The 22,379-nt window shown below is 45.2% G+C and overlaps 1 protein-coding gene across 11 annotated transcripts in view; it reads left to right on the top strand.

Annotated features, from left to right (window-relative positions):
- ppfia2 (PTPRF interacting protein alpha 2) overlaps nt 1-22,379 on the top strand; it is a 39,610-nt gene that overhangs the window by 4,628 nt on the left and 12,603 nt on the right. For 9 of the 11 annotated variants that reach the window (XR_015864210.1, XR_015864211.1, XM_088406517.1 and 6 more), the window contains 14 exons: nt 2,634-2,889; nt 16,758-16,859; nt 16,932-17,096; nt 17,221-17,295; nt 19,002-19,112; nt 19,175-19,396; nt 19,531-19,677; nt 19,756-20,058; nt 20,139-20,270; nt 20,417-20,479; nt 20,545-20,636; nt 20,702-20,834; nt 21,077-21,297; nt 21,366-21,615. Coding sequence is in view for 9 of the 11 variants with exons in the window: in XM_088406517.1 (XP_088262643.1) it covers nt 2,641-2,889; nt 16,758-16,859; nt 16,932-17,096; nt 17,221-17,295; nt 19,002-19,112; nt 19,175-19,396; nt 19,531-19,677; nt 19,756-20,058; nt 20,139-20,270; nt 20,417-20,479; nt 20,545-20,636; nt 20,702-20,834; nt 21,077-21,297; nt 21,366-21,615 (2,265 nt within the window). In the remaining 2 variants the exon portion in view is untranslated. Of the gene's footprint in view, nt 1-2,633; nt 2,890-9,483; nt 9,760-16,757; nt 16,860-16,931; nt 17,097-17,220; nt 17,296-19,001; nt 19,113-19,174; nt 19,397-19,530; nt 19,678-19,755; nt 20,059-20,138; nt 20,271-20,416; nt 20,480-20,544; nt 20,637-20,701; nt 20,835-21,076; nt 21,298-21,365; nt 21,616-22,379 lie in introns of those variants that run through there. The other 2 variants (XM_088406521.1, XM_088406522.1) reach the window with 2 other exon arrangements.

Raw genomic sequence — 22,379 nt, 5'->3', positions numbered from 1 at the left:
CCTGACCTACATCGCCAAGGTGATGGCGTCCGTGTGTGTGTGCGCTTGACATTGCTGGAGGAGGGGGGGGTGGGGGGGGGGGCGGACTGGCATGATGTAATGCACTTGAGACAATAGCCGAGCATGCCCTCCCTCCCTCCCCCCCTAACTCACACATGCACACTATAGCATCATCTCGTTTGAATGAATGAAAAGTCTCGTCCCAATACTTTTGCGCCATCCACTTTTCACACACAAAACGATCGGGAAGGCTCAAAGCCACTTCCTGTCCCAATACTTTTGCCCAAATTACACATTAGAACACACACATGTGCATAGTATACACGTCTTAAATACACGTTAGCGCCGAGGTTTATTCACGTGAAGTGGACGGTATCCAAGCCGAAAGGGATTGTGGGTAATGTAGTCCCCCATAGACACACACTAGCCAGTTCATTGATTTGGATGCTATCTGGCGCAACTTGACAGGTTGCGTTGTTGGCAGGCGTCTTGCGTTTGAATCCGTGGGAGCGCTCGCCACAATCTGCTCCGCTCCATTCATAAACACACACACACACACACACACACACACACACGATTCATAAACGTGATCAGCGTGGCGAATGTTGTCGTGTTGTGAGGGGACGCCGCCAAGCATTTGGTCCCTAATGAGCTTATCACACAAAGTGCCTCTTTAAAGTTCTGCCGTTAACAGCGGGCTAGTCCAGTCCATCAAAAATAGGCTCAAATCTTCATTTTTTTAGCTTTTTTGTTTTATTTACATTTACACACCCCGTTTAGCCAATCATAATCAACCAATTTGAAATTCAAGTCCCTCATTTTGATCGCTGGTCACCTTTGGTATTTTGGGTATCTTGCTTGAGCACATGTCCAACTTTCATACGCAGCACACTTAAAAACATCTCAGTCTATTTAAAACGGCCATCTTTTGTCTAATTCATAAGATGGATTTATGCTTATCTCATAAATTGATGTTGGTATTGATATAGCTTGCGTAACAGCCCTTTTAGGCAGCAGACTATTTAACCCTTGGGTGTCTGGGAATTTTTTTGGACTAGTCTGGCTTTATTATCACCCAATTTGGGCTGACTTATAGGCTCATAACATCCTCAAATATTAAGATATATTTACTTTCAACCCCTCAAAATATACCATATATATATATATATATATATATATATATATATATATATATATATATATGAAAGTGAAATAGGAATATTTAGAGTATTATGACTTTTAGCCCATGTCATGCTCATTTACTGTCATTCAAAATTGGAAATATTGTCAATTTCCGACTGACTGAAAACCCAATGTTTTATTTTGCATTTCCCCCGATTTATGCATTACAACTTTCAACGGCAACTCGCCAACAAGTTGCAATAGAAATTTTTGTGTTGAGACCCCAAAACCACTGGGGGGGGGCACTCACGGCACACTTATGACATTTGCAAGCTTTTCAATGACTTCATTGAGTGGCTTAGCCTGACTCCCATAATGGAAAGTTCTTGCTATGCATTATGGGACTTGTAGTTGGCAAAAGGCTTCGATCCAACAACTAAATGTTGCAGAAAAGCTTTAACTTTGCAGCAAATATCTGTTTAATGTTTTATTTTCCTCACAGAATCAAAAATCGTGGAAATAAAACAGCCTGGGAATACATATACGTAAATATACATATGTGTGGATAGGGCTGATGTACATTTTGAGGGGTTGAAAACAAAAATATTTTTCTCTTTGACGATGTTGTGAGCCTTTCAAAGTCAGCCCAAATTGGGTGATAATAAGGTTAGTGAAAAATCCTCGGACACCCAGGGGTTAAAATACCCGACTGCGTTCTTTCCTCTCGATTATCTCCAAAGCGACAGCGTATAGTCGGTCTGGGCTCGAGGCACCTTTTGATGTGCGCTGGAGGCCGGTGTTCCTTGTCTTTCTTTCATTTTTCGCGCACCGCCTCTTATCTACACGCACAAATGTTTGCGTCATTAACGAGATTAGCGCGAGGCGCGTGATGAAATTAGCTGCGGCGTACCGGTTTGTTCCCACCGCGGACTGTAACGGGGTCTTTTATTCCCGGGATCCACATGTTCAAGTCCTTTAAACGCCGTTTTTACAATGCGGTGTCTCTCAAAGGCCGCTCTGCCACCTATCGATTCTCCTTTGGCGGCGCTAATGATTTATCAGGCCGCGTCTGCGGCGAAAACAGCGCCATGTGCCGCGTTGCAGAAAAAGCTGTGAAATTCATTACTACCTCAAGATAAGGCAACTACGTCAGGTTCATTAAAAACATTTAATAAACCACACACAGGAAGGAAGACAAGGGCCTTTTACTTTCGAGGAGAGCAGACAGGAACGTCCACCCACATTCTCCTGTGATTCATTGCAGCTGCAGGAGACATGACAATTCCAAAAGCAAATATTCATGTCTACGTTTCGCAGAAACAAATATGGAATTTGCTACGTCCAATTATTCTAACGCAAGCATGCTACATATGTCCCATATGACTTGGTCCACCACCATTTTAGGCCACGGAGTATTCAACAGGTCGTAAACTTTCCCGATGTTATCGTTTTAATGACAGTGGTGCATAATTTTTTTTTTTTTTCACACAAGTTTGACTGTTGTTTTCCAGCGGCAAGATGATGTGCGAGGTGATGCCCACCATCAGCGAGGACACGGCGCTGAACCAGCGCGGCTCGCAGAGCGGCTCGTCCGACCCGGACTCGCACTTTGAGCAGCTGATGGTCAACATGCTGGACGAGCGAGACCGCCTGCTGGACACGCTGCGGGAAACGCAGGAGAGCCTGGGCCTGTCCCAGCAGCACCTGCAAGACGTCATCTATGACCGAGACTCGCTGCAGAGACAGCTTAGCTCCGCCCTCCCGCAGGTAGGATCGCCTATCGCGTTTCTTACCATCCCGCTAGTCACGGCTAATTCTCGCTTTCCGATTCGTCGTCATTTTTACTCCTATGAAAGTTGACTAGAAATTGTCACGAATTTGTGGCCAACTGCGCCGACCAATAGAAAAACTGGCCTGGCGGGGCCCAAACCGGTTGATGCCCGACGAGGCGCTCTTTTTTTTTTTTTTTTTTTTTTCTCGCGTCCTTTTGAAAGCGATCGCGCTTCCCGACGCCCCGCGGCGAGATTTAGCGTCGCTAACGTCTCTCGTCCTCGGCGGTCGCATCCTTTTTGCGGCGGTTGTCCCGACTCGACCCCGCCGTCATGGCGACGGATCTGTGCAAATGCGGCCACGCACCCCAGCGGGTGAAATCAAGGCACTGTGGACAAGGACGCCAGTAGAGGCTAGCTTGTATGATATCACGCTGTCGCAGGCTGCGTGCCGCTCTGCTGAACACTCTACTGTACTGGAAGGGGGAGGGGGCGCGCCAAGGGCCTCGAGGGAGCCCCCCTCCCCCTCCGTGAAATCGTTAAAAGAGCCTTTTCCTTCCTGCTAGTCCGGCTCATAGCGCTAATCGTCGAGCGGATTTCAATAGGCGCTAAATAGTGCATGCTTCTCCTTACTCTTGGAATTTTATCATCAAGATCCGTTGATTATTCGGGGGGGGGGGGGGGGGGCTCACGAATTTCTTCAGTTTCAACCAGTGTTTTTCAAACGATTTTCCAACGTAGCAGCCCCTGTGATTTTTTTTTTGGGGGGGGGCAATTATCGTCTTTTTTACACTATAAGGTGCACTATAAAACGCACCCGCTTAAAAGGCACGAGGGGAAAACAAGCCAATGCAGACTAATTAATTCACCTTAACCCCTGGGAGGGGAATTCGACCCAACTTGGGCTTTTAGATGTTTTTGATTTGTGATATCAAAATAAAAGAATACAAAAAAACACACGAGGAGGCCAAAATATTGCATAGCTTGTCAAAACATGTTGACTTTCACTATGGCGTCCTGCCATTAAAAACTGGAAATATTGTCAATTTTGGATACAGTATATCTCAAACCCAAATCATCATTATCATGCATTTCCCTGCGCTTATGACATTTGTGTTTCAATGACTTCATTGAGTGGCTTAGCCCGACTCCCACAATGCAAAGTTCTTGCTGTGCATTTTGGGACTTGTAGTTGACAAAAGGCTTCGATCCAAGAACTAAATATTTGCAGGAAAGCTTTTATTTTGCTATATATTTCTTTGACTTATCGTAAGGCTGGTTCGTGCCGATTATGCCGGCCCTCCAGGACTGGAGTTCCACAGCTATGTGCTAAAGCTAGGCTAAGCTAGCTCAGTTGCTTTGGGATTTGCGTGTGGTTCAGACCAGGACAGAATATGGATATGAAACTACTGTACTTGCCAGCTTCTTCTTCCCCCGGGGCTTGTCAGCTGGCCTTTTCTTCCTGTGCATCACGTGACCCTCCCCCAAGACCAGCGAGCCGGTAGCGAGGAGGAGGGGGCGCCGCTGCTGCTGTATAGTTCGTTTTCTGACCAGCATCGATTTTGTTTTTGCGTTGGAGCGAGCCTTTCATCTACGGCGGCGTCCGGCAGAAGCCGCCCATCAATACGGCGGAAAAGGTTAAGACCCGATTAAGGCGAACGATCGGTAGGGAAGACCTTGGGATGGGACGGTCCCCAACGTCGTCAACGTGGGCTCGAAAGACTTCATTGTAGTCCGTTCGGCTTTGTTGGAAGGAACAATGTGCCAGCGAGGAACGTGAGTCAGCAAAATTCGCAGCCAAAGGCGAAAGCGCTTTTGCGCTTGTGTCGGTGGGCAAGAATCAGCCAATTAGACCATGACCTGCTCTGAGATCAGCGGCCGGGTCCTCGCTAACCTCTTCCAATGCTTCACTTGGACGCCAGAAATAGAACATGATGTCATGGGTGGCAGCCGAGGGGACAAGGACTCTCTCTGTTTCTCGCTCTCTTGCTCACGCGCTACTCCAGGGACGACCCCCCCCCCCCCCCCCCCCCCCCCCGCCCCACCACTCCCATTGAAAGATAACAAAACAGCAACGCCCTGCACAATGTTTTTTTTTTTTTTTTTACGCAGCCATTTGGATGTCAATCAGGAACGAAGTTTAGCCTGGGTTGTTACAGAGAGTCTTCTTAAACAAGTCAACTCATCTGTGAGACATTTGTATTGGATGCTCATGTAAAATTAGTTCATTTTCTTGTTTTTTTTTCTTTTTTTGCAAAGAAGTTTAAAAAAAAAAATGTCCGCTTGTTGAGTTAATTCTCCAAGCCCCTGTGATAGTGTGTCACTAGTCCTATTATTGTCAAACTACGTTTACGCAAATTTCCACTATGAGGCACACTACTTAAAAGAACTCTAAAATTATGTGATATTTTTGCAAAATAACCTTGAATCGCACCTTCATAAAGCAATTTCTTTTGACTAGCATAAATCTATTTTTGATCAAAAACGAGTGTTTTGAGAGCCATCTTGTCATATCTAAAAAAAAAAAACAAAAAAACAGGCATTTTAAGAGTCATAACTATATTTCGATTGGTAAAGCTTGGTCCAGTCCCCTTCCAGAAATGGCGACATCATCAAAATTCAACATATTTATTGTTTTAAAAGATGTACCTCCAGAATGATGCTTAGGTTTGAATGGACAATGGACAAAGACGTCTTTCTTATCCTCCATGCGGTTATTGAAGTCTTGACTTTTTAACAACGGCTACTGGCGCCTATGCTAGCTTCCACTCAAAAGTCAAGCTCGTGGCGCTAATGCTAAACGCCGTTTGAAGGTGAAGCCTAACAAGGTGAAGGATGGCGGACCAGATGTCTCCCGTTGCCTCAGGTGTCCACCCAGAGTGCCTGGGAATGTCACTCCTGATCATGCGTCGCTGGGCTAACGCGGCGTGATCAAGATCCAGGCGTCACCACGGGGGGGGGGGGGGGGGGGCGCGGGCTTTTCCATCCGCCAGCTGGAGCCGCTCGTTAATTGACGTTAGCCATACTGGAGATAATCACAGTTCCTTTTAGAGCTTCGTCCCATGTATGGCTGCATCACTTCCTGCATTTCCAAGAAGAAGATTCAGGGTATAATTAGAGTGCCATGTTAGCCTTGCAGCCCCCCCCCTCCAACGCGGCAGCAGATGTTAAACGGCGCTCGTTTAGGTCCCGACTGCTGTTCAACGCCGACGAAGAAATTAACGGCGAAGGGTAACAGTAAACGTGGAGATGGCGCTTCGTTTCGTCATCAAACCGCTTCAAGCATCCAACGACCAATCGGTCAAGGCTAACTCAGGCTAACGTTAGCATCTGCGTTCATGTACAAAATGGCTTTTCGGAAATGCACTCGCTGTATATATGTATGTTAGATACGTACTTTTTCTTTTGGTGACATCTTTTGGCAACATCTTTAGATTTCCCAGCCCTCAAAAATTGATATAAAAAAAGTTCTAATATATTACAATGAAATTTTCCCAACCCCGATCGTTTCCCTTCCGAATTGAATCAATCAAAAAATGATCTTGGATCGTACAAACCAGGATGAACATCCCTATATAGCATAAATATCAGACCATAAGATGCGACTTTTTTCTCATGCTTTGAACCCCGCGGCTCATATTCCAGTGCGTAAAACAAAGGACAGAAAAGGACACCATCAAAGTATTGATTTTGAACAGTTATTTTGCTCGCCACCAGGGGGCAGTCTCCAATAGCATAAATCATGCAGGTCTGTTACTTTTTTGTCGGTGCAGGTTTCTAACAATCCGAGTTTGTCGCTGTCACGAAAATATGAAGGCCGCCATTCATAACGTGACCCATAAAAATGAGCTGTTAAGAATTCTTATTTACATATTCTTTGTAATCCCGTGGAAACGTCTTCGGCACAGCAGCGAGTGATTTGCAGAGCGCTCGGCAAAATGTTGCCATTGTTCCCACCCACAAAGAAGTGTTTGAACGCGGCCGAGGGCCTCGACTTGGCGCCGGCATGTGAGCGTCACAGGTTTGACCGCCAAGAGCTGGAAGGCTTGCAAAGAGAGCGGCGCCGTTGTTGTACCTTTGACTCTCTTGACTTTTTTTTTTAGCTAGCGCCGCTAATGCCCCAAATTGATGCAGCATTTCACAACGTGGCCCTTTGCAGAAAAGTCTGAAAACATCAGCTGGGATTTGGTCAGCCACTTCCTGAAGAGCTAATGGATCTCCGGGTGTTTCCTTTGCCATTAATTGCACGCTAATGGATACCAACGCCACCTTTGCGCACTAGCTGAAGAAACGAGAGCTCCGCGGAAGCTTCTAGCGTGTGCTAGTGAGGCAGCGGCATGACACATGGCCGCGTGAGTGACAGCTAAAAAAAAAAAAAAGTAGGTCGCGGCCGAACATCGCCTCTGGTGAGACGTGATAGAAGATGAAATACTGCCTGCTCAAAAATCTTTTATTGATTCGTTTTATCACCCCCTCACCTTGCTCCGACCTTCCTGCGCGGAGTTTGCATGTCCTTCCCAAGCCCGTGTACGTTGGGCATTCCGTCTTCTTTTTACACTCCATGCCCCGCCCCCTTTGAGATTTTTGGCGATGTCTATGTAGCTTATGCAAAGCCTTTTTTTCAGGCTTATACTATGGCCCCCATTGTGAGACATAGCGTCTTTTTTTTTCCATCTTTCATACTTATCTAAGATCTCAGGGTGCTTCTTCGCAAATGTTGACGTGTCTTTCAATCCTGTCTCCCTTTCTATTGGTCGTTGTTTTTGTATGTTTGTATAGCGAGTCGAGCCTGTTAGTTTTTTTTATTTGGTTCATAGCAATTCGCCACGCCGTTTGTCCTATTTTAGCGAGAGCCACAAAAGGAGACCCATGACAACTCGAGGGATAAAACAAAGATGCCTTTTGTTAGCCAACCGGATCACGGTTAGCATGAGCTGGAAGCACAAACAATCTTTTTTTGTGTTTTTTAAACAAACAGCAGCCAGACGAACGCGGGACGTCGTGTGTTAGCATGCATTAGCACGATTTTCGTGACCGCAATTTAGGAACAAACCATCTGAAGCTGGCGCCCGCTATTTTTAAGTTAAATAACACATAGAGCGTTCTTTCTAATCTTCGCTGTTGCTTCTAAAAATAGCAACACCGACAGGCCACTGGGTATTTTTAACTTAAAATACCCCACCCCCAAAAGAAAAAAAAAACACTTTTTGAGAGATGAAAACGCTGTTTGTTGTTTTTTATCTTCAGTTACGCGTTTTTCAAAACTTTTAACGCTTGATTGAATTGGCTAAGCGTAGAGCTCTTGCTGTTTGTCTTCTAGTTGGATGCTGCTCTCTTGCGGTCACATGAGGTATTGCACGCAGATTAATTTACTGTGAATCGTTTCTTTCTATGAAAGCTTTTAAGGTCTGAGACTTTTTAAAATGGGACACATACAGCTATTTTTTCACATTAGTGCCAAATTAAAACGGATTCAGGCGCAAATAAAATAATTTGTGAATTATTCATAAACAGCATAAACCTTTTGAGATAAGACATTGAAAATGGATTTTTTTGAAAATGCTGTTTACTTCGTATTTTTTCGCAGGGGTCAAAATGTTTAAACCGCGTTTTTTCACCAAAAAGTCCAATTGTTTGATGTCCAGCAGAGGGCGCCAATAGCCTTTCAAAGTGAACTTTGGAGTGCCATTTGATTGAAAAAAGACCTCGAAATATTTGCTGCAGAGTTGCCTATTAGCCAATCAAAAACTGCACGAATATAACATTGTTCTCCCATGTTTCCTTAACTTTTACCGATAATTTTCATCATCCCCCGCATGCAATTTTAGCAGTTATGCAAGTTGAAGAGCTTTGCAGTCACCCTAACAACATTTTGGGGACTAATGTGGATTTATGTCTACATTTTCCCCGTGTTTTCGTCTCCAAACCTTATTAGAGAAATAGCTCACATTTTATGTGCATTAAAAAAAAAAGGTGAGCGCCATCCTTCATGCGGGGGCGTTAATGAGGAACTTATGAGATGTCCTCCTTTTCCTCTTCCTCCTCCCGGTCATCAATCGCATGACTGATGAAGCCCAAGTTGCAAATAAAGTGGGAGGACATGTTTTTGTCGTGCACTTGCTGCATATAAATAATGAGACAGCGAGATGAATGCTGTCGATATTTTTGGAGCGTGGGGGGAGGGGGGGGGGGGGGGGGTACATAACAAATCCCGTGCAATGAGATGCACTTCATCTTCCTGAGACAAAATGGACACAACTTAGTGGACACTAATGAATACGGTGGCTTTAGCAGGATATTTGAAAAGCGAACGTTCAATGAAGAATATTTAAGGAGTTCCGAGCCAAATTTGGGGCTCCGGCGCCCCCTGTCGTTCCGGCGTCCGCACGAATTTTGAAATCCTTGATGTAACATTTCTGTTGAAATATGTTTGAATTGACTCAGGAATTCTTGCGTGTTTGACGCCGTGTTTGCCATGCATGTTGTTGTGATGCTGTCCCAGCTGATTGGTTGAGGAGGAGGAGGAGGAAGAGGAGGAGATGGAGGGACTGTTGTGGGTGGGGGCGGGCGGGTGCCGGTTGTTAATCCTCGCAGAAGCGGCGCCGCAGCGTCAGTCCGAGCCGCGGGCGTCTCGGTGGCACCATGGAACGGTTCCTCCTCGCTGCTGGGCGACTCGCGCGGGCACGCCGCCGCCTAGTGCGCGCGCGTGCACGCCTTTTTGTTTAGCTTCGCTCTTTTGTTTGCCGGATGGCCGTCATGCCGTGATCTGGGATCTGGGAGCGGGATTATGATTTTCTCGGACGTGAGCGCGGGGACCAACTCCCCTAAGGCGCACCCGCCCAATGGCACCCGGTTCTACACCTTCCAGGCAAGTCACGTGACACGGAATCTCCGACGAAATGAAGCAAAACTGACACTTGATGACACGTGCGCGGTATTAGAATACATTTGATGAAAATCTGTTCAATTGGTCCAAACGCTTCTTCTTGCTTTCAAGCGAGCGCTTGTACAAGTTGACACTCTTCGGACTTTCGGTTTTTGTAGAGACTATTTGGGGACAAATAGGACATTGATTTCATTTGGAAGCATGGGGGGGTGCACGTGCTCACATCTATTGATTGCACTAAAAGTGTTGTGCCGTGTGTGAATTTACACATACACACACATACACACATTTTTGTGTACATATATATATATATATATATATATATATATATATATATATATATATATATATATCCGCCACAGCACAGTATGTCCATTTTGTAATTGAATTGCCTTTAATTGGTAACTGGGAGGAGCCCCGAGGGGATCTGGGGAGTCAACACAGCAGCGCGGGAGAAGCTAAGCTACTTCCTGTGTTCTTGATTAGTTGTGTCTTCAAGCAGCTGGAGGTGAAATGTTTTCTACCAAGGAATTTTCTCTGCAGACTTGACATCTTGCAAGTTTGTTGAAGTGATTTTTTTTTTTTACGGACTCAAAGGGGAGCCCTAATGCTTGGGGGCCTTTCAACTCCAAATCTTCCAATCAAGCGTGCATGTAGCAGACAGACATTTCCTGTTAGCATAGCTGCTCGCGCTGGCTAATGTGTAATAGATTGGAGGCATAGATGTCTGTATGCAAATGAGGGCAGACATGATCGATGCATGCCGAGACGCAGATTGAAACGTTTGACCTTTTTGAGTGTTTGCGTGATGACACGCGTGTCAATTGCACATGCGGCGTTGCTCTCTTGACTGTGCACTATGAAGAAGGCCTTCGCCCTATTTTCCATCTTTTTTTTTTTTTTTAATCAGCGTTTAAAATCCGTGTGGGGCAGATGGGCAATGCAGTTTGACCTACTTTGATGGATTCAACTCCGATTAAAAGGATGAGCGAGCTTTCGAATGCAGCCCCCCCCCCCCCCCCCCCCCCCATGGCTCCATTGTGTCATATATGTCCTTGATATGCTAAATAGTTAGCTTTATGGCAGATATAGCAGTGACTTGGGAATTCTGCTAAATATTTCTATTAGCTTTTAATTAGCTGCTCTCAACTTACACGGAACACATACATTATTAGCATGATTACATAACAGTATGAAAATCATTGAATATATTACAATTTATTGATAAATCTGAAGCATATGACTACCAGGCTCAAATAATGAAAGATGCCATGCCTACTGGGAAAAAGGCCATGGTATCCTGGAATCTGCTTGACCGGTTTGCCCAGGAATTAACCCTTGCGTTATGTTTGTTTACAAGTTGTGGGTTACAACATAACAGGAGGTTTACAAATCTTACACAGGATGTTCATCCAAAAACATTCTCTGGGAGGAACCAGCTTTTCTTACCAGGAACATATGTAGAAACCAAAGCAGTTTAGGGTTAGAGAACCACCTTGACCTTTAGCAAGGCTACATTATCGCTAAAGATCATGCTAGCCAGTTTGCTGGGGGGGGATATACAGTGATCCCCCCTACTTCGCGGTTAATGGGGGCTGTCAAAGCCCCGCAAAGTCTGAAACCTGCGAAGTAGGGTATCAGTTGCTAGATTTCTATGTATGCCCCAATATAGCCGCAGTAACCATAAACAATCCTTTTTTTTTGGTATTTTTTGCCTATTTTATTTCCCTTCTATTATTTAACATTACATTATCCTTATTAACATTATTGTATATTCATTAACTAACTAATATTACTTGGTTTGTTGAGAATTTGTTCTCAAGACTGGTTATCTGCGCCAAGGCTCCGGTGAAAGAGTACGCAAGTCATCACGTTGAACTTCACATTTATTTTGGCTCATGTATGGTGTATCATGTAGTATCTGTTGAATAATAAATCAACAACAATCTTAAAGTCAGTCAACTAACATATAAACACTTAATCTATGAATTTACTGTATTTTTAGCCGACATTAGCGGGTTAGCAACAACTAACAACAACTACTAACTATAAAGTGCAACCTCTACACAAACGAACACATAAACAGAATAAACAGTCATCGCTTACTAAACATAGGCAGTAGAGTGCGTTATCACCATAAATGATAATAAACTATAAATATGAGCTTACGTTGTCATTCACTACGTTACTGTAACGAGCCGAATGACGCACAGAGAACATAAAACAGGAAACGGAAATGCAACGCGACCCGACAAATTAAAAGCATGCATTTCAAAATAAGATAAAAAAACGTCACGAAATCTGACGCTTGAAGAATTTTTAACATAGTTATTAACTAATATTACTTTGTTATTTGATGAATACAGTACTATATATTGTACTTTTCAATTTTTGTACATTTTTGCTAAGAAAACGCCAGGAATCAGTCCATCTTTTAAGAAGTGGTTGAGGACAAGTCTGGAAACGTCTTCTGAGGACATTGAGCGTGGTTGCGTGGTCCTGGAATAAGTTATTATCAGTGAAAGAACATATCGAGAACCATGTTAGTGACTAGGCCCTGAAAACAAATTATTTTGACTGTCTGACTTTGACCTTGAGACCTTGAGATCTTGGTCTTATCAAACCACAGAAATCCCTATCTCTAAAGGTTTTGGCCGGTTCTGTTCGCACTCCACGATGTCTTCATCCAGGTGAAGGGTGGAAACCTGCAAGTTCTTTGCTACCCTCTCTGTCTTTTGAGGACATTGAGGATTCCCGGGTCATCCTTGGATAAGGTCTCCTTGGTCAAGAACATATCGAGGAACGTGGTAGTGACTAGGTCTTGAAATCAACCATCCTAAGAAGTTGTCACAGGTCCATCTCACCAACCAGGATCTTGAGATCTTGGCGTTATCACACACCCAAAACCAAAGTAAACCTTCTCGTGATACCTCTAAAAGTTTTTGACGGTCTGGTATGAAAAACTGCCAGGTTCTCAGCTGCCCCCTCGCTGTTCGCGGCGCTGAAGCAGGAAATATGCGTTGCCCCTCCATGGCTCTTTTGTTTTATGGACATCGTAAAGGGAACGCCGGGGGATGTCTGCTCCGCTCCGTCATTAACTCTCACACTTGGCCGCCTCCTCTTCTCGTCCCCGGGAATGTCGAGGAAGGATTGACGGCCGCCGTCAGCATGTTTCCAAGCGCTCCCGCTGTGTCACCGCGACGTTATTACAGCGACTCCGCCGCCCTTTTGAATAATGCGAAGCTCGTCAAATTCGGCCATGTTCAATTAGGCGGCCTTTGCTTTTTGCGTGCCTCCGTCGTCTCGTTGCGGGGCTGCGAGTTCTCCTCGGGCTCCGCAAATGCGCTTATCATTAGAATCGGGAGAAAAACCTGGAGAACATGCAGGATACCAACCCTCGAGGACCGCATTTTGACATTTTGAACATGTTTGCTGATTTTTGCTGACAGGGTTCATCTCTAATCAAATGGGAGTAATGAGAGTTTCTATCTGAGAGCAAATCAATTGGAAGATGAAGCAACGGATCCATCTTCCGGAGTTGCTGAATACAATACGCCGAGCGATACCTCTTCAAAAGTATCCAGAAGGTTCCTGGTTAGAGATGGATTACTCAGCATAGGTCTTGGTCTCAAGACCACTTTTTAAGGGTTTTAAGGGTTTTTGTTTCAACCGTGTCTAGTCTCAATGTCTTAGCTTGGTGTGGTCTTGTCTACATGGAAGACGGGCTAGCATGTAGCAGCTAGCCCAGTTGTTTGCCAGGGACGTGACATCAAAGCAGAGCAAAAAATAGCTCCATCCACAATGAGTTTTTGTTGTCATTCTCGGACTGATTGATTAGGTGTTGATGTAGATATTGATCTGGATCAATCTCTTATCATCCCTCCCGAGGTGCAGTATAGATTTTGTGCATCTCCTCAGCGCTAGCTCATTGTCTAACAGCCAAGCGTCTGCCACAACCGAGATGGCAGGATGACAATTTGATTTTATCTGACCCGAACCTCACGACACTCCTGGGGAAGGCGGCCGCCCTTCCGCCCTCCGTTGCCGTGGTGACGGCGATAGTCAGACGATCGGGCCGGGCCGCACCCACGGGCTGGGGGATGAGGAAGAAAATCAAATTTGTTCATGGAGCGTTGGTTTAAGATTAATTACCAAAAATGTACATGCCCATTCAGTCAAGAATGAAGTCTAAATTTCCCATCTAGAATCACTAGCTTAGCATTTGCTAACCTAGCATAACTAGCGAGTAGCGTGATGCTTTAAATGGTAGCCTGAATAATTCATAACGTAGGCTGTAGAGTCTCTTATTTTAAAGATTTGTGTGCATTATTAAAAACGAGGTTTTACAGGTGCGCACCGGTAGTCATGCAACCTAACGGCGCTGCGTTCGAGGCCGCTCAGTTTTATCCAATTCCCTGAATTTCCTGGCTCCGTTTCGAGAGATGACCGGAATAACTTCTGACGTGCGTTTCGTTGAAAGCGCACGCAGATGGAAGCTCGGAGAATCTCATTTGGGCTCCGACGTCTTTCATGTTATTCCCAACACAAACATGCCGGAATTTTTTGGGTTGATCGGAGATCGTTTGCTATTTTTAGATTCACCAGAAAATTCAACCGGGGGCTGAGCAAACAGTCATGTTATGGGTCAAACCGACCCAAAAAATGACATTGGTAATCATTTTTCTTTTGCTGCTTTTTTGATTAGCAAAATCTAAGGGTGTTTTTGCTGTTTCCGAGGCCGTTCGTGTGACGTTCAGGGACATTTCCTTGGATAGACTCTAAAAGTTTTCAAAAGCGCCGTAATGTTGCTGCCAAACTTCCAGCGGGAATCATACAGCGTTCGGGAGTCTCGGAGAGGTTCGGCGCTTCGCCATGGTAACAGAGCTGCGGTTGCCACGGCGATGCGAACCAGAAGATGCTCTTTTTGTTCTCCCCGTGGCGGCGTCGTTAGGAAGTCAATCAAGCGTGCGAAGCGTTCATGGGATTTGACCAAAAGGCTCACATTTCCCTTTTTAATGAGGGTTTTGATTGATTTATTTATTTTTATGTTTTTTTTTTTTTTAATGTGGGGTAGCCAACGGAAACGTCAAAGAAAGAGGGGCAGGCGGGCTAAAAATAGCATTTTTTTTTTAGGCTAGGATTCCCCGTCGGGTGGAAGTCGAGCTCAGCTGTGAGCGGCTCGCACCGGCTGATTAGCATCGACTTGCCCGTGTCGCAAACGTGCCTCTGGGGATGGCTCGCATATCGTGTCGAATCAGATTTTTTTTTTTTTTTAAATGTCGCAGCTTTCGGCATCTACATTTGGGAATTGTCTTTTTTCGTTGGCCGTGTGCAAACGAGAGCACCCGAAAGCAAAGAATCATAGCGAGGAACGGGACGTGATCCGAATCTCACAAGACGTCTCACAAACTTGCGATCACGGGGACAGGATGAGATTTTTTTTTTGCTTGAGGAAAAACAAATATAAACAAATAAGCCAAATTGCACATTCCCAATCCCCAACCCAATCCCCAATGTAAATAAATAAATCCCAATTTAACTCTTTATCGTCAATTCCGACCCAATTTGGTCCATTGATTTGGACAATATGTGTGGAACTCCAGTCCTGGAGGGCCGGTATCCTGCATGTTTTCCGGTTTTCTCTCCCCAACACACCCGATTCAAATGGTTAGGATGGTTTTTAAGCTCCCGCAGGGCTTGCTAATAAGCTAATCATTTGAATCAGGTGTGTTGGGGAGAGAAAACCGTAAAACATGCAGGATACCGTCCCTCCAGGACTGGAGTTCCACACCTACGGTCCAGATCAATGGCCCAAATCGGGTCGAAATTTACACCAAGGAGTTAAACTGCGTTTGAAAGGTAATCCGCTGCTATCGCCAGCCTATATAGCGCACTCGCGAATGTTGCTAGCTAGCAGCTAATTTATGCTAGAGGCTACGCTAAACGCTGTCAACAGCGCCCAATAAAATGCCAGCATAATTAAGTTGTTTTTTTTTTAGCTCCCTGAATGGGCGATTGAATGCGATTGAAATTGACCAAAGCCGGCTAGTCCGCATGCAAACAGGTGCATTGGCAATTGGTCGTTGCCCTTTAAAAATAACAGTAAGCTGCCAGGGGCATTCTTGAAGGGGCAATACCGGTGAGTTGTTTCTTGCAACCCTTCCTATCAGCCGTTCCCAGCAACATCCCGGATTTTCTCCCTCCCCCTCCCCCTCCCCCGAGGGGCTTCTCCCTCTAATGGACTCGCCGTTCCCGTCCGGTGTTTTTACCGCATACTGTCGTGTTTCCATTTTCAGGTTATCGGCTTCCCGGGGATGGCAATTGGGATGCAATAAACATAGACCGATTTTTTTTCCGTTTCGTCAGGGTGCTGACTAATGCAGTTGCGTCTTCCTCCTGTTTTTGTCCCAATGTTTTTGGTTAATTCAGCAAACCAAAATTTTGCTTTTTTTTTGACATGGGTTAAAATGGCAGAATTTGACCCCGAAATGATGGGCTGCTTCTTTTTTGGAGGATTACAGTAATTACCTGGGATAGAAAAAAACGTAAAAATACGTCTTTGGCATTGAATGAGTTAATTTAAAAGCAAAGTCCAGTTTGAGGCCATTTTTCAAAGTCAAAAGTTCATTTTATTTTAAAATAGTGACTTACAGTCTCAAATTTTCAGGAATTGTTTTTAGAGTCCAAACATGATCAAATTATAACCCACAAAGTTGTGTCAGTCCCATTTTTGGACCCGGTTCTGTTTGAGTTGCGTTCCGTATTTTGCTCCAGGTTTTTCGTCATTCGTGCCCCACTTGATGGTGATAATGTCCTGGACTTGCTTCCCGTGTTGAGGTGGTTTTTTTTCTATCTTCAGGATCAGCATGGAGCAGAAGCCTTTTGGGTCTTTTTTTATCCAATTAAAGCTGACGTCATGTAGCTGGTCTTGCTCTGCGCGTCCCTTTTGGAGCTAATGACGCCTTCTTGTCCTCCGTCAGGAGTTTGCGGCCCTCACCAAGGAGCTCAACGCCTGCCGGGAGCAGCTGCTGGAGAAGGAAGAGGAGATCTCGGAGCTGAAGGCCGAGAGGAACAACACCAGGGTGAGCCGGCGGATTTTCCCCGCCTTTTCCGCCGAGCTTTGCGCTAAGGACTTGTTGTCCTCGCGGGCGCAGTTGCTGTTGGAGCACCTGGAATGTCTGGTGTCCCGACATGAGCGCTCGCTGCGCATGACGGTGGTCAAGAGGCAGGCGCAGTCTCCCTCGGGGGTCTCCAGCGAGGTGGAGGTCCTCAAGGCCCTCAAGTCCTTGTTTGAACACCACAAAGCCCTCGATGAGAAGGTAAGTGACAAAAAAAGGTCGGCGTCATCCAGCTTCATGTTCCAATCAATTTGCTCTTCATTTGAAACTTTTTTTTTGTTTGTTTGTTTTTTGTTTCTTTTCCTGACATGATTCGGTTTTGCAGGTGCGAGAGCGACTACGAGTGTCGCTGGAGAGGGTGTCGGCCTTGGAGGAGGAGCTTACAGCAGCCAATCAGGAGGTAGGGACCAGATAGCTTGATTATTTTCCCCCCCAGGAAAAAAAACATTTCACCTCATAAGGTGACTGAATAATAATTATCTGTCAAAATTGTATATACTAAAAATTGTGTCCTTTTTTTAACATTAATTCATTAAATCCCAAAGACATTTTTTTTCACTCAGGTAGTTTTTTTGTTTTTTTTTTTAGGTTTTTGGCCAAGGGAGCGTCTAGAAATGCCTGATATTAAATGAATTTGGAAATCAGTTTACATAATTACTAAATATTGTAGAACGTAATTACCTAAAATAATAATAAAAAATAAATAATGTAGATAATTTAGTAGCTAATTACCTAAAGTGATCAGTTAGTCAATTGATGTGCTACTAGCCATTTTTAGCCTACCTTACCCCACCCAAAAAGCCCCGCCCCCCAAAAAAGAAAATACATCTGAGATTGAATCAGTTAACAAAAGAAAGAGCAACACTGTGTATCAAATTTCAACAAACTAACTTTTTGCAGTGTTTTTTAAGGTTGCAAGTTAGTCTGAAGCTGAAAAAAATTAATGTACATCAAAGTGCCTGAACAATATATATATATATATATATATATATATATATATATATATATATATGTATTTTTTTTTTTTTTTTTTTTTTTTTGGGGGGGGGGGGAAACCTTTTAGACCAACTGAAAAAAATTGTGAAAAAAATTTAGTACCTAAAAAGTTGAACTCAATTAATTCCTCAATTAGTTCCTCAATGAATTTGGTACCAGCCATTTTATTTTTACTGTATTTCGTGGCACAAATGATGCATTTCAAGCTAATGTGCTCTAACTGCATGATGAGTGAGGCGCCTGCTTGCCAATAAGACTTGAATTGTCTTCTGTCACTATTAATAGTCACGCCTGCATGGGGGAGGGGAGGGGAGGAGGGGGGGGGGGGGGGGGGGCTTCAGTTTGATAGCAAACAGATGGGACTGTTTCTCCGCAAATTCGATTATTTTTAAAATAAATGAACGTTTTTCCTACATGATCAGAACTCATTATTAAACAATACAGGATTCAAGTGGAAAAAAATACAAAGTTAAAACAAACTACTATTTAATATATACATAAACACTATCAAGAATTCAAAAATGAGTGGAAAATAATGACAGTGTAACTCACTCATATTTTCTTAGTATGTATTATAATTCAATGACCAACTGTGTAATAAAAAATACAAATGATTATGTACAATGTAGGGTCGGATTAGTACATTTATGGGCAACCTGCAGTGCTAGAGGTGCACGTGGCTCTTCAGCACCGCCCTAGTGGCTCCCTGGAGCTTTTCCAAAAATGTATGAAAATGTGAAAAGACGAGATTAATATCTGATATGATTTAATATGTTTTACAAGTATGTCACAAAAATTCCTAAAGTTTTCCGATGCTGTAAATTTGTCGAATAAATATTACATCTCAACTTTTCTGTCAAAAAAGATTTGCAGGTTCTACCCCCTCAAAAAAAAGGGAAAATAAGAAACATAAAAGACAGGATTCAACAGTTCTTGGACTTCTTTGTCGCCTCTACATAGATCTGTTTTTATTTTTGGTTCAATATGGCTCTCTTGACATTAAGGTTAAAACTCCTAAACCCTAACCCTAAATGAGCCGGCTCATTTAAATACTGGCTGGGTCCCAACAGAGCCCTCCATCCATAGCTTTCACACCACGTGTTTCTGCAGATCGTGGCCTTACGTGAGCAAAACGCCCACATCCAGAGGAAGGTGGCTTCGGGCGAGGCCGCCGATGAAATCCTGGAGGGCGGAGAAGCGCAGCAGAAGGTCCACGGCAAGGTGGGTCGCCGCGGCAACGGCCGGACTTCTCGCGCTCCCGACCGACGCCTCGGTTTTTTCAGCGTCTTTCCAACGGCTCGCTGGAGTCGGCGCGTGAAGCAAGCCAAGTGGTGGAGCTGCAGGACCTCCTGGAGAAGCAGAACTACGAGCTGGCCCAGATGAAGGAGCGCATGTCATCGCTATCGTCTCGCGTCTCGGAGGTGGAGCAGGAATTGGAGACGGCCCGCAAAGATCTCATCAAGTCCGAGGAGATGAACAACAAGTACCAGCGTGACATCAAGGAGGTGAACTGTCGGAGAAATTTTGGAGGACTTTGGCGAGATCAGGAAAACAAATGATCTCAATACTTATTTTTCATAGCAGGACAGACTTTTTTTGAGGGGGATTTCATATAATTGAGTTTTTTGTTTGCGGGTAGGCCATGTGCCAGAAGGAGGACATGGAGGAGCGCATCGTGACGCTGGAGAAGCGCTATCTGAGCGCCCAGCGCGAATCCACGTCTGTGCACGACATCAACGACAAGCTGGAGAACGAGCTGGCCAACAAGGAGGCTTTCCTCAGGCAGGTGGGGCCCGTCCCATTTCCGTCCCATTTTTTTCTACCCCGGCCTGAAAGCCTCCCCCTTTTGTCGTCGTCTCGAAAGATGGAGGAGAAGAACCGGCAGCTGCAAGAGAGGCTGGAGCTAGCTGAGCAGAAGCTCCAGCAGACCATGCGCAAGGCCGAGACGCTGCCCGAGGTGGAGGCTGAGCTGGCTCAGAGGATCGCCGCGCTCACCAAGGTCTCCAGAAAAATGTCAAATTCGACCGATTTGGGCCGTTACCGAGCTGAAATGTTACGTCAAATGGTCGAACTAAAATTTCAGGCTGAAGAACGTCACGGCAACATCGAGGAGCGTATGCGCCACTTGGAATGTCAGCTGGAGGAGAAGAACCAGGAGCTGCTCCGGGTGCGGACCGCGAGGACGCTCTCGCCGGGAGGACTTGACTCCACCGAATGTCGTTGACGGCGTGGTTGTGGTCGCCGCAGGCTCGCCAGCGGGAGAAGATGAACGAAGAGCACAACAAGCGTCTCTCGGACACGGTGGACCGCCTCCTCACAGAGTCCAACGAGCGCCTGCAGCTGCACCTCAAGGAGCGCATGGCGGCTCTGGAAGAGAAGGTTGGTACTTACCGCGCTCGTGTCCTCCAGAGGTGAACGTCTTCATTCTAAATATTGCTTTTTACTTAAGTCCTGTACAATGAATGTGTTGAGCAAGATTGTGTAAAGTATGCAGCTCATATTTTTTTTGGGCCCGATGCCTCCAGAATTTACTCATCCAGGACTCTGAAGGCTACAGGAAGCAGTATGAGGACTCCATCCACGAGAAGGTGAAGATTCCTCACGTTCTGAGCAGGACTCCAAATTTGGACTTTTGAACATTTTTGGCTTGCAGACGCATTTGGCCCAGGAGATGGAAAAGCTTCGGTCGGAGCTGGACCAGTTCAGGTTGAGGGCGGGATCCCTCACGGAGCCCACCCTCTCACGGTAAGACTGCTGCTCTCTTTGCTTCCGTTGCGCAACCCCAACTCGTGACGCCAAATCTCCTCCAGGTCTCACCTGGACACTTCGGGCGAACTCCGATTCTCCCTGGGGTCCCTGGCCGAGACCCAGTCGGACCACTACCGCTCCGCCAAGGTCGTACGTAGGCCCCGGCGAGGTCGAGTGGGCCTGAGGGAAACCAAGGTGAGATGAACAATTTTCAATGCAGTCCACATCAAAATCATCACATTTTTCATCTGGGTGAAATTTCAGCTCCCTGGTGTCTTTTTTTCTGGACGTAACCCTCAAAGGATTGAACAAAATACTATTTTGTTTAGTGATTAAACAAATGCTTGGTTAAAAATGAAATTATAAATTGTAGAGGCAGCACTCAAATAAATAATAATAATAATAATAATAAATCAAAATTTTTTTTTTTTTTCAAGGCCAAGTCTCTGGGCGAGCAAGAGTGGCGATCGCAGCAGCTGGGCGCGCCGGGTTCCGGCCACCATTTTGAGAGCGACACTGAAATGTCAGACCTGGACGACGAGGACCGCGAGACGCTCTTCAGCTCCATGGACCTCCTCTCGCCCGGCGGACACTCGGACGCGCAGACCTTGGCCATGATGCTTCAGGAGCAGCTGGACGCCATCAACAAGGAGATCCGGTACGGATTAGCCAAAAACGTCACCTCTCCTTCTGTACGCTGAGGTTGCGCGTGGGCTCCCCCCGCAGGCTGATCCAGGAAGAGAAGGAGTCGACGGAGCTGCGCGCCGAGGAGATCGAGAGCCGCGTGGCCAGCGTCAGCCTGGAGGGTCTCAACCTGGCCCGCTTGCACCACCACCACCATCACGGGGCCTCCATCACCGCCTCGGCCACCGCTTCCTCCCTGGCGTCCTCCTCGCCACCCAGTGGACACTCTACCCCCAAGCTGGACCCCCGCAGCCCCGCCCGTGACATGGAGCGCATGGGCGTCATGACGCTGGTATGGACCTGTTTCATTCAAACAAAACAATGAATCGGTGTGATGGACCAGGGGGAATTTTTTCCTCTCTTTGGCCAATAAATATCCAAAAAAATGGACAAATAACCACTAAAGTTTGACTATTTTCAGCTTGTTGACTTAGAAGACATATCGATTTTCAATCTTGAGCTGACAATACATTTTTATGTATCCATATGTCATAAATTTCGGCACATAGACCTCTACTTTTTACTCACAATTTGAGCCCTTATGTTCCACTGCGGCAGAGCTGCAGAGATTTTTTTGGCCAAAAAAAAGTCCCCAAAAAATGGACAAATACCACCAAAGTTGACTATTTGCACTTTATTGACTAAAAAAGACATTGATTTTCAATTTTGAGGTGACAATACCTTAAGGCTTTTTTTTTCTTACTTTCACTCAAAATGTTCAGCGGCATATCTATCCAAATTCCGTGAATTTACGACTATAAATAACTACTTTTTACTCACGATTTCGACCCTTATGGGTCACTGCGCCATAGCTGCAGGGTTTTTTTTATTTATAGTTTTTACTTGCCGTCAAGAGGACAGTGTTCACTAGTAAATGCAATCATGCATGTTACTGTTGTGTTGGTGCGGTAATCCAACAATCCAGAAATGTCAGTGTTATGTTGAAAATATATTGGGGCTGTTCTTCTTTCTAAACATGCAGGTAAAGTATGTTCAATCTTTGTTGAAGGCATGATGTCCACAAAAGGTCCAAAAAATGGACAAATACCATGATAT

Source organism: Hippichthys cyanospilos, chromosome 22 (genome assembly GCF_059441005.1).
Source record: "Hippichthys cyanospilos isolate Australia breed blue-spotted pipefish chromosome 22, RoL_Hcya_1.0, whole genome shotgun sequence".
NCBI classification, from domain to species: Eukaryota; Metazoa; Chordata; class Actinopteri; order Syngnathiformes; family Syngnathidae; genus Hippichthys; species Hippichthys cyanospilos.
Note: the sequence above shows the minus strand (reverse complement) of the source record. Positions and strands in the feature narration are given on the sequence as shown.